Here is a 12,617-nt window from a genome sequence, read left to right as displayed (position 1 = left end):
AAGAATAAACTGTTTCATGTACTCACCACTGTCAACCTCCTTTTGCCCTACCCTGTATATTCTCCTAAAATATGGCTGAAATGTCTCAAAGCTGTGTTAAAAGAAACAAGGAGAAATTCTAAGGTTTTGATGGGGTGAAGGGTGCTGATATGACAGGAGAGAATGGAAGTGTGGAGAATGCACCAAAGAAAAGTGAATTTCTAGGCTGAGAGTGCAATTTCCAGCAGACAGGGGAAGACTCTGCCACAAAGATGCCCAATTTAGCAAAAAACTGGCTACCTTCTTAATTTCTTTCCCAGCCAAAGTTTTCACTCCTGTCTTTTGCTGGGTTGTCTGGTTAGGTAATAGAAATACACTAAACAACAGGAATTGCTTTCTGCAGATTCACTTTGTAACCTATTTCTTGAGATCACAGTCTGTGAATTGTAAAACTGATTATATATGTATATATTTTTTCAAATGGTCTAAAAATATATTTTAGAGCTGTAAAGTCAATAAAAATTGAATGGGAATTTTCAGGATTTCCCCCCCCCCTTTATGTTAACTTAAAATTTGGTTTTACTCTTCTTTGATATGTGATTATATGCTGTTTCATTTAAAAACTTTTAAAGTTGGCCACTTTGTAAGTTTATGTTAGATGGGATTTTTCTTTCATCATAACATTCTGTTTCCTGACCTGTGTGTTGTAGGGAAGCCCAGGCTCTCCAGGAGTCACAGGACCCAGTGGGAAACCAGGAAAGCCCGGAGACCATGGCAGACCAGTAAGTGGACAGTTTACATGTCTGGAGTTATTTCACTGCAGCCTTCAATCGTGGGGAGACTGAAAGGCTCTGGCATATTTTTGTTATCTCTGCTGTAATGTGCTTGAAGCATTTGTTGAAATTATGCTAAACCAATGGAATTAACTTGGTACTAGTTCTAAAGTTTTTCTCTCTGAGTTAGAATATTCTGGGATGAAAACTGTGGTTATAGGGTTTCTTTAAAAGGAGAAAGGGATTATGAGCCAAGACACATATTTCTGCACTACATAAACGCTCCAAGCTGGGTCAGCAGGATGATTCTGTTTCTTTTAGGAGTCATATGCTGCTTAACACAGAAAAATACATGATGATGGTGCACAGTGCTTCCATATGTAGTGTCCAGATGTTACCCTTTGGCAGTATCCTCCAGCCAGCCACTTGCTCTCTCCTCTTTCCTTTAGGATGCTAAGAACATTAGTCCCAGAATTAAAAGGATTGATCTAATCTGCTGTTTTACATTTTTATATTGCCTAATTTACATCCAGTTTAACTTTCCTTTAGTCATCAGGTGTTTTGGTTAAAATAGCCATTGAGATGGTATTATGTGTATCTGGTATTTTCAAATTAGCATCTCCAAAACTGAATTTGAAGTTCTTAAAATGTCCAGAAGTATTTGTAATGACAATTGGGCTTCACATACTTTATAAGTTCTTCCTTATTTTATTTATGAAGTGTGAATTGATCTCATCTAAATAGAATTCTGAAATATAAAAAGTTATCTTAAAGATAATTGAGTCCAACTATTAGCTGTTCTTTGGACTGGACTTCTGTTTTCTTAAGTATTGTCCAAGTTACATGAACCCAAGTTTAAAAAATTTTTTAATGTTATGCAAATTTAGAGTAGAATCTTTATATGACATGGGTTGCCTTCTTTGTTTACATAAATTAAACAGGCAACATAAAAATTAAAGGACTCCTGATATACTTTATAATCTGTGTGTACCCTAACACATGCTTTTATTACTCTTTTCCTCAATGAATTGTGGCAGAAACTTCACAAGATCAGTTTAAAGTACATGGAGCTCTTCTGCTTATTCAGAAGTCTATTTTTTTTTTTTACTATGATCCAATAAGAGTCTCATGTAAGATGATTACTGATGTAATTGATGGCTGCAGCTGGAAACCTGAAGGAAACCTGTACTTCCTTGACTTGAAATGTGATCTTAGATACTGGCAATAAAGATGATTTCTACAACCCCTATATACAAGAACAATCTCAGAGCGGCAGCAAATTAAAAAACAACAAGGACACTGGGAACAATATCAAAGAAGCAGTAAATGTAAAAAAAATTAGCTGAAATTTACATAAGACTCCAAACTCAATAATAATATTGTTTCTATAACAGTGTCTAGTACTTCTGGCAAAGGGAGTGCCAAACTCCAGTTTATCTAATGGTTATAACTTGTAACATTTATTTGGACCTTATAGACCTTTTTCCTTTTACCTTTCTTGTCCTCTAAGGTGGCAAATAGCCTCTTCTTCTCTTCTCTATTAAATCTTACCTTTAATTTCTGTACGCCAAACTAGCAGATGGGTGTATAAAGGTGTTAGCAGGGAGCTTGGCTCAATCAGTTAGCTTATGTCAGCGATTTTCAACCCTTTTCATCTCATGGCACACATAATAAACTAATTACTAAAATTCTTTGGCACACTCAAAAACATATTTTTTGCCAACCTGACAAGAAAATAAGTATAATTTGGATTCATTCATACCAGATGGCTATTGTTGTGTTGGCTGTTGTCATTTTTTTATTTGACAATCTCAGGAAAAGAGATCAGTGCCCCTAAATAGTCAGGTATCACATGTTTTAAAAATTCTTGCGGCTCACCCAGTTGAAAATCGCTGGCTTATTTCATTAGCTGTTATAACCAATTGATATCTTCCTGCTAACTCAGAGCACCTGATGTTGCACAGTGGATGTTTTCAAGAACTGCTTGTGGAATATTTTTATTCATTTACTCAACACCTATTTGTCTAGTGCCCAAATGTGCTAGTCAATGTTTTAGGGTCTGGGGATATACCAGTAAACAAGACAAAGTCCTTGCCCTCATGGAGATTCTAGTGGGGGACATAGACCAAATATTTATGTAAATAAATATTTCTGGTGATGATGAGTGACATGAAGAAAATAGAAACAGACTAAGGGTTAGAGAGTAATTGTGGTGGTGGGGGACAGCTATTCTAGATACAGTAGTCAGAGCCTGTTGGAGGCGATAGAATGAATTGAGGAAGAAAACTGAAGAGCTGTGGGAAGAGGATTCCAGGCAGTGGGAACAGCATGAATAAAAGCCCTGAGTGAAGAATGAATCTGGTATATGAAAGGAACAGCAGAGAGCCCCTGATATCCAAAGTCAAGGGAGTGAAGGGGAGAGAAATGAACGATCATGTCAGAGATCTGAGCAGAGGTGATCATGTGGACCACCTGGCCAATGATAAGGAATTCTTTTATTCTAAGTGTCCTAAGAGGCCCTTGGAGCCAAAAGAGTGATATGATGTAATTTCCCTTTTAAAAATATCACTCTGGCTTCTCTGTGGAGAATAGACTCTAATGGGCAATTCACGAAGCAGGAAGACTTGGATATTGGAATAGTTCAGGCAAAAGTCTTAGCGACTGTAAGATGTGGTTTGGTTTGGGATATATTATCTGAACATCAGATTTTTCAACGGTTTGGATGTTCCTTCTGTGACAGCAGTTGGCAGCCTGGAAGTACATTACTAAAAGACAAAAACTTCTTGCACTATAAGGAAAATATTTTCCAGGATCCTCTCATGGCCCGTGAGAGGCCTGACAGAGCAGGGACAAATATTCTGTAGTTTGGATGTGGCACCACCATTTGGATTGAGTTATTTAATAAGGGAGACATGTGGCTCTTTTTATACTCAATGCACACAAAAAATCATTGGAAGAAGTTAAAGATATATGTTTAGTTAAGGAATTGACAAAAGCCCAGTGGTTCTTCCTAGAACTGAATCTAGATGAATATCAAGGAGACTCCACAATAACCAGCTGAGTTACCCAGCCATGGTGATGTAAAAGAAAATATAATGGTACCAAGGGCAATTTACATATGTATTTCAGTTCCAGACCTGTATTGTGAATGGCATCATAGAATGTATGCATAGTACATTTCTAAATTGTTATCATCAGATTCACATCTCAGTACTCTTTTGGAGGTCATGTGCTTTAGAGAGAGAGAGGTGAGGGAGGGAATTAGATTGCTTTTACAGACAAGGACAGTGTAAGACCGATGTAAATATGGTGTCATTTTGCTAATTCATTAAAAAGCAGATCTTCATTATCATGTTTGTTCATGAATCATTTTAGATCATGTTTGTCACTTTCTCACATATGAAATTCCTATATTTCAGGGTCCATCTGGATTGAAAGGAGAGAAAGGCGATAGAGTATGTATTTCTTAAAATTTGACGTACATTTATTTTGTGTGTAAAACATTGAAGTCTGAAACTAGAAATAATATGCTAATGATTCTCATTGATTTAATTAACAAGGGAGACATTGCTTCTCAGAACATGATGCGGGCAGTTGCAAGACAAGTCTGTGAACAATTGATAAGTGGTAAATTTCTTTCTTTTTAATGTATGAAAAGTTTTAATTAATTGAAGGAAAATGCAAAGTTTGAGTCATAAAGTTTCTAAAATGTATGTTTCTATTTCGTTTTTGATGATCTATTTTTATACATTGTCAATTTTGTAGCCGGTTAGATAAGGCTAGTGATATTGTAATGATTGTCATTAAGATAAAATAACAACTCAGGATAAAATAGAGCCTGTTATCCTTATATTTGGTTTGATACAAAAATCTTATCTTAAATGGGCTTTTCAATTTCCATATTGTGGGGTTTTTAGTGATCTTCATCTGGCTACATATGGAAGCTGCAAAGATTGGATCTTTTACGTTAAGACCTATAAGTTATTGTATGACTTTAAGGAAGGAGGCCCACCCAGACTAATCACAGAAAGGCCATTTTGGTGGGGACATTTTTATTGCTTCTTTATTTTCACAGACTCTTCTTATTTCATGAGGCCTATTAAGTTTATTAATCAAGCTCAGTGCCTGAAAACCAAGTGTGGCCTTAAACTCAGGGTTCCTTCTTTCAGAAGTTTTTTTTTTTTTTTTAATATTTTATCACTATTTCTTGAAGTGCTGTCCTGGGGAACGCCTGCATTAGAATCACCTATGTTGCTTAGAAATTAGGGTCCCTGGGCCATAGTCTAAACCTGACGAATCGTCTTTGGAGATGAGGCCCAGAAATCTGTATTTTTCAACATATCCCACAGGAGATTTCATTTTACACTATGTCCTAATTACTGTTGTTTTATGTACACACAAGAATGGTATCATTACGTAATTTAAAAAAGGTTCTCTGTTGAGTGACATCATTGGGCAAACCTCAGGGCTTTCTATCAGAGCTATATTAAACTTTTACAACTCGTTTATGTTTATAGTAATCCTTGTGGCCTACTTGGTTGGTATTTTGTGAAGACGTTTATCAGAGATCATTTTGTCCTTGGTGACTGGAGAGTTTTGTTTTATTTGTAGGGTTATAATTGTAATGTTTCCTGGGCAGGGGAGGAATAGAGACATATTTCACTAAGTACTAAGAGGAAACAGTTTCACCCTCTCCTCCCTTATTGGGTTTCTTATTAACAAGCATCATTTCTATTTGTAGGTCAGATGAACAGATTCAATCAAATGCTCAATCAGATCCCGAATGATTACCACTCCAGCCGCAACCAGCCAGGCCCCCCGGGCCCCCCGGGTCCTCCGGGCAGCGCAGGAGCCAGAGGAGAACCAGGGCCTGGGGGGCGACCAGGCTTCCCTGGCACCCCGGGCATGCAGGGGCCCCCAGGGGAACGAGGTAGGTGTTTCTGGCTGCTGCAGGAGCATAAAGGAAGGAATCTGCAAGCATAGTTGCTGGGTGATGTTAAAAAGTACTGGGAAGACTGAACTTGGCAAACTACTTTTGCTAGTCTTGTTTGGACATCCCCAGAAGAGTCCCTGGACCTGTCTTCTTTAGGTGGCCACAAGCCACAAGACTCCGTATCTTAGAAAACAGAAAGATTTCATCAGGAGATCTCAGTAAAGATAATGCTAATTTCTGGTTGCTGTTGTTAATGGGCAAACTAAGCCAGGCACTAAAATCTTATTGACTGGCAAGAATTGGGCAGCAACTGAATGCATTTAAGCAGCCCTACAGTTTTAGATCCAATTTTTTTTTTTTTTTTTTTTGGTTCTTTTATTCAGAGCCTGGCACAGGTTTTGTGTGTTTGTTTCACTTTAATTTTATGGTAGATAAGTGTAACTGAAGGAAAAGAAGAAAAATAGGATTATCTGATTCCAGATGTTTCAGGACTCTGGGTACCCATTTTTGTCAAAGTAGCAGTTAACATTTTGGAGAAAACTCAGATGGTTTGGATGCTGTACTGATAAGGTTACTAAAGATAAGATTTTTTTTTTAATGAGTTATAACTACTTATTTGATTTCTGTTTGTAATAACTGTTTCTAAAAATATATATTAGATGTGTTTATTTTCTTCAAATAGTTTTTCCCCTGATGTGTAGCCAGATTTGTTTCCTGGCCATGAATCTGGAATTACACAAAAGTCTAGAAAGAATTTGGCTTAAAGAGTGAACTTCTGTGAAAAATTGAGTTCTGCTTTCACTTAGGGAAATCAATTACTTGAATCAGGTATTATCAGTTAAAATGAAGACTACATGTTTCCTGGTCATTTTCCTCCTGTGCTTTATCTTTTTGCCCTTCCTTAGGTTTACCAGGAGAGAAAGGCGAACGGGGTATTGGGTCTCCAGGGGCTCGAGGGCCGCCTGGCCCCCCAGGTAAGTCTGCTGGTACATAAAATAATAAACGGTGTAACTACTCAGAGATCACACAAGCTCCCAAGAGATTCACAACCTCATCATGTTAGCTTCAGGCATGGCTATCATCATGGTGTTTTTATATTTTAGCAAGAAGTTCAACTTGTATAACCTCCCCATTTTTATGTTCCCTTTGCTCAAAAAATGTTTGCATGTGTTCTGTTAAGTGTTCACTGTAACTTTAATATATGATAATATGAGTTTCAGTGACACAGAGTGTTGCTTTTTTCTTTTTTCTGGAATTCCTATTTGTTTTGTTTGGCCTCATAGCTTTTAAGAATGGTGTAACTTCCTGTTTTTTCTACTATTCTTCAAGGCTTTGGTACGAGATTGAAAAAAAAAAAAAATTCTCATTAGAAAGCCCAAGACATCACAAAATTTCACTTACAGGTTCTTTATTGATGCTTTGGAAAGGAATAGTAGTTGTTGTTTTTTTTAATAACACTTTATTAAATTTATTGGGGTGACCATTGTTAATATGAACATATAGGTTTCAAGTGTGGGTTTCTATGTTATATGATCTGTATATTGCTCAGTGAGCCCACCACCCAAAGTCTTATCTTCTCCTGTCACTATATATTAAGAACCCCTTCACCCCGTTCACCCCCCACCCCCTACCCCCTTCCCTCTGGCAACCACTACACTACTGTTTGTATCCACAAGCTTCAGTTTTATATCCCACATATGAGTGAAATCATATGGTTCTTAGTTTTTCTGACTGACTTATTTTACTTAGCATAATATTCTCAAGTTCTATCCATTTTTTGCAAATGGCAGTGTTTTTTCCTTCCTTATGGCTGAGTAGCATTCCATTGTATACATGCACCACATCTTCTTCATCCAGTCCTCTATTGAAGGACACTTTGGTTGTTTCCATGTCTTTACTACTGTGAATAATGCTGCATTGGACATAGGGGTGCATATATCTTTGCAAATACATGTTCTCAAGTTTTTCAGGTATATACCCAAGAGAGGGATTGCTGGGTCATACGGTAGTAGTTGTTTTATGCATTTCTTTTACTAGGTTGAAAATGAAATTTATTTTCTTCATTATAATATCCATGAGACCCTTGCAACCAAGGTGAACCCTAGCGGTTACATCTTTACATTTATATTAGCCATAAGTATCACTCGGTCCAGAAATAACATTGCTTCACATAGTCTGGAGGTATGGAGCAGGCACAACCATGTTTTCCTGGCTGTCTAATGTGGCTAATACAGCCATTCCTTCAGGTAGTCCTATCTCTGTGAGAGTAGAAACAAATCAGAGAGCTCATTGATATCTTGAGCTTGGCTTCATTCTTGCTAAGTCAGTTTTCTTGGAATAAAATCATTAAAGTAGTTGGATTTCTGGCATTAACTCTTGATGAATCACTGGTAAGAAAGTTCCACACATTGGTTCATATTGGTAATTTTGTAAGGAAATACTTTCTTACCATATACTAGTGAGCTGTCTAGTTTTGAGGCAGTGGAGGTGCCAAAGTATTGTTGGCTACCTCAGGAGATGTCAGGAGATATATTTGACAAGAGGAGAAATACTTGTTTTAACCCATACTAGGTCCACAAGGAGAATCCAGGACTGGTCCACCAGGGTCCACAGGTTCCAGAGGTCCTCCTGGCCCCCCCGGTCGCCCTGGAAACTCAGGTATCCGAGGACCCCCAGGTCCTCCTGGATACTGTGACTCATCCCAGTGCGCCAGCATCCCATACAACGGGCAAGGCTATCCAGGTACGTGGTTGTCATTGTAGGAACCCAAATTCACCTGAATAAAAAACCTTTATGGAAATGAAGTCCATAGGATTGAAGGAAGATTGATTTGAGTATTTCTTGAAGATAGCAACTCTTCCAGTTGTGTGTTTTAATTATGTAGTAATATTTTTCTCTTTCAAAGCATAAAACATTATTTCACTGTTAGGAGTCGAATAGTTATTTTCTCTCCCTCCCACTATTTCTGCAATTACCAAATCACATCATAAAACTCTCCTTATTTCCCCGGAAGTTCGAAGGAGGCTACCAGTTGACTTTTTTTCCCTAACCTAAAGATTGGGAACAGTGATTTGTTGAATACAATTGTAAAATGCTAAGAATCTTATATATATATATTTGTTTTGGGAAGCTAACGTGTCAGCAAACTACTGTTCGATAACATGATGCAGACAACTGAAAATAATTCACTATCTCACACTGTCTGTAGAATTAATATTTATAAAATCTGGGATGTAATTCTTTTAAAGAGTTAGTAGTGAAATTCTAGTGTTTCAATTCTCTTATGTCTGATTTTGGGAATGTGGGGCCAGGGGACATGCTGATCTGGAAATAAGAAAGTCATGCTGTGGTCAGCGGTGACCTTTTCATCAACGCACCCTCAAGCATCTTGCAAGTTTTAAAAATGATACTGCTATTTGATATGGTTGGCTACTAGCAAATAGTGCATGAGTAGTTGAATATCTAAATATCTATATATCTATATATTTATGTGAATACTTGTATCTGGCCAAAGTTATAATTAAACTTAATGTAAATTTCTCATACAATCCATTCATAAAATCATAACTTAATGCTTTATAATAGAAACTTAAATTACCTCTGCCTTATGGTATGTGCAAATAACTGGAAATATATGGATATATATATATGTATATACTTTAACCATTACATACTTAGATGGATGTGTATATATGTTTTTTGCGTAGTAATTCAACTTTTAAAACTATCATCTTTGACCTGTTTCAGGTTCCGGCTAACAAATTTTCTAAGTCGCCAGTGCTGCTTACAGTTTGAATACATGAAAATCCTGTTTCTGAGATGTTTGCGCACATGCTTATTAGGAAATGAGCCTGTATGGAAATCTCACCACAGATATGGTTAACGAACCGGGTCAACATCATAAAGGAGGGTGGGGACTCTATACTAACTCGAATGAAACAAAAGCAGTGGTGTTAGTCTATAAGCCCAATGCATTTCAGTAATAATGTAGAAAAATATTATTTTTAAAAAAAAAGTTCAAACACACAGCCATGAGGAGCCTCGGTTGTGAAAGAGGCGCATAATAAAACTACTAACCAGCGGAGATCGTGCCATTTTGAGAAAAACAATTAACCTGGTTAAAGAGAAATGTCTTATGTAAATAATAAACTAATTGTGGCTTGTAAATGATTTGTATGTGATCTTGTCCACTAAAATCACTTAACAACTCTACAGTAAGCTTCTGCATCCGAGCCTGCTGCTTGCTCTGTGCTGTTATAACACCGAATGGAAATCTCCTCATCTCTTGCTTGTTAGCGATGTGTCTGATTCAGGGCGTGTGTCTCATGAGTACTATTTTTTTTGTACGTGTACTCTCATTTGGGTTTTGTAATTGCAATTTTCAAACCAAAGTTTTATAGTCACTTTTTTTTCTTCCTGCTTTGCTGTAGTCACTGGTGTTCCTCACCCACCAGCTGTAGCTCAGTCTGTGGGGAGACAGCCACGGACAATGTCATGTACTGTATATTACCTGGTGATAGTCCATGTTCACCTCCAGAGCTCAGTTTCTAGGAGCCAACACTTCCCCTCACCTCCTCATCTTTCCAAACTGTTCTTTGAATTGAGGAGTTTGAAGTCATGAACAGGTACTTGGGGATTTGCGAAAATCCTACCCAGGTTCTGCGTTTACAGTCCTTTGACCCAGTCTGACCCTTCCCAGGTATTTGTGCAATGATTGTATTTACTGCTGGATCTTTGAAGGTTTTTTTTTTTTTTTTTTAAAAGTCCGTTACTTTATTCGAGCATCACCAAATTCTCTATGCAAATGCTAGGAATCAGGACATTGTAATTTATATATTTATAGTTCGGAGATTAAGACTGGAGCGCCGTCGCCTCGGGTGATGGCCTAGCTTTTGCTGTGTCTGTGCCTCCCGAGTCATGCGGTAACTGTAATGTTGAATCGGACAGAGCCGTACGTGCCCGAGGGCGGGGCCTACCTGCCCGAGCGCGAGCCCTTCATCGTGCCCGTGGAGCCCGAGCGGACCGAGGACTACGAGGACTACGGCGCCGACGAGCCTGGCGACCAGCACCCGCCCCACGCGCGCTGGCGGCGCGCCCTGCCCCGCGCCCTGCCCCGCGGCCTGGGGCAGTGAAGCCGAGACGCCCGGCGCCGCGGGGGGAGGTGTGGAGATTAGCATTTACAGGTCAGATAGAGCAGTGCACGTCTTCTCTGCGATGTTCCTTCCGGCGTTGCTTCACCCAGGAGCCCCCCTCTTTACTGTAGAGAACCCTGTTTCTGCGGGAAGCCTAGCTAGCTGCACGCAGTCCCTAGACGTCTTTGCTTTCGCCCTTGAAATGCTTGCAACATACTTTGTTCACAAAAGCTGCAAGGAGAGAACGTGCCTTGTGCCTTTCGTACGCACAGCGGGCAGCCTCAGTGAAACTCTTAGGTTAAGCAGTAAGTCCTGGAACCCAGAACTACTGTATATTTCGAGAGGGCAGTTTATCTTTTCCAATGCTTATTTGCAATTCAATTACACCGTGGTTCAAGTAATGCTCCTCCTAAAACCAAAAAGGAGGGAAAGGTCAACTCCGTTGCAATTATTTATCTTCCTCTTCTATCATCTGTTACACATTATGGCATAGAATGCTCTTATACATCTCCTTTAACAACCACAAACCTTAGGCCATGTAGCTGAAATTATTGTATCAACTGGATACAATTTCATATTGCCTTAAACCTCCTTGTTTTAGACACACTAACATTTATGCCAAATTGCAGATCATTCTGCAGAGAATGGAATTGCATGTTTGTGTTGTATATTTAGTACGAACTTTTTTTTTTTCCAGAACATGTTTCTTAGTTATCAAAAGCAGTTGGAAATGTTTGCAAGACTATGAACATAGAATTGCTGCTTTTATATTTTAACTGCAGATTGTGAATTTCACTGCCTTATATTATTTATTTCTGAAACAAAAGAGGCATTTTTCAATAAAACTACTGAAAATTTGACTTGGTATGCTTTTTTCTTTGAATGGCCTTTTGGACTGTTCAGGCGGTTGTTACAACAAACAAGTTTATATCCTTGGATACGGTTACAAATCTTGCTAATGTATTAAATTATGCTAAATAACTTTAGATTTTTAATGATATGGTGAAGTCATAGAAAGAGAGTGGTGAGAACCTTAAAAAGCCAAGCTGATTCCAAAGGCTTTATTAGGAATGTAGAGGATGTGTGGGTTGGTGGAAAAACAACTAGGTATCCTAGGAGACCCCAAACAACCAAATAACCTTTAACAACCCACATGATTTAGTATGCGTTTAACCACTTTCCTATACCATACTTTACTAAGTAGCATGTTTAATTGCAAAATGGAAAATCCCTTAATGGAATCTTTTACATTTAGCGATACCTTCCTTTTGCGCTTTTACAAATGCAAATAACATCATTCTAAATATTAAAGAAAATAATGTAAAAGTTCGTTTGAAAGAACCAATATCAATTGAAGAGAGAGAGGTAGTGATGGAAAATTTTCCCACGAGCAAAACAACCGAGTTAAATATTTCCTGGAAACCGAGATTGAAAGAAATAGACAATGAGTGCGCAGTGTTCACCAGCATTCATCTGTAATTCCCAGCTTGTACACTTTTAAAGTTAGAAGAGACCATGGAGATCATCCCCGTCCAATTCTTTGCTTTATGTAGGAAGCAGACTCAGCTAATCAGTATGAGAACAAGACTAAAATTCGAGGTCTTGTGGTTCTTTACCCTGTTTTACTGTTAGACGCTCTCCTCTCCTCTCTCCTTCTCCCTTCCTGGGAACACTTACTCTCTGGGTAGGAGCTTTCAAACCTCAAATTCTATGGATTTATTTTAATTCATTTCTGACTCACTTGGGCTTCTGATGCTCCTTGATGAAGAGCCTCTGCATCAGGAGCGTGAAGATGGGTTT

General features: G+C 38.3%; 1 protein-coding gene across 3 annotated transcripts in view; it reads left to right on the top strand.

Annotated features, from left to right (window-relative positions):
• The window catches only part of COL12A1 (collagen type XII alpha 1 chain), a 109,741-nt gene extending 98,064 nt beyond the window's left edge, over window positions 1–11,677 (top strand). For 2 of the 3 annotated variants that reach the window (XM_081139997.1, XM_081139999.1), the window contains 7 exons: window positions 690–761; window positions 4,172–4,207; window positions 4,313–4,379; window positions 5,494–5,682; window positions 6,591–6,659; window positions 8,257–8,427; window positions 10,633–11,677. In XM_081139997.1, the coding sequence (XP_080996123.1) occupies window positions 690–761; window positions 4,172–4,207; window positions 4,313–4,379; window positions 5,494–5,682; window positions 6,591–6,659; window positions 8,257–8,427; window positions 10,633–10,817 (789 nt within the window). In that variant the 3' untranslated portion in view covers window positions 10,818–11,677. Of the gene's footprint in view, window positions 1–689; window positions 762–4,171; window positions 4,208–4,312; window positions 4,380–5,493; window positions 5,683–6,590; window positions 6,660–8,256; window positions 8,428–9,432 lie in introns of all 3 variants that reach the window. The other variant, XM_081139998.1, reaches the window with a different exon arrangement.
• The last annotated feature ends 940 nt before the right edge of the window (window positions 11,678–12,617 follow it).

This window comes from Miniopterus schreibersii (genome assembly GCF_964146895.1).
Source record: "Miniopterus schreibersii genome assembly, chromosome: 6".
Lineage (NCBI taxonomy): Eukaryota > Metazoa > Chordata > Mammalia > Chiroptera > Miniopteridae > Miniopterus > Miniopterus schreibersii.
Note: the sequence above shows the minus strand (reverse complement) of the source record. Positions and strands in the feature narration are given on the sequence as shown.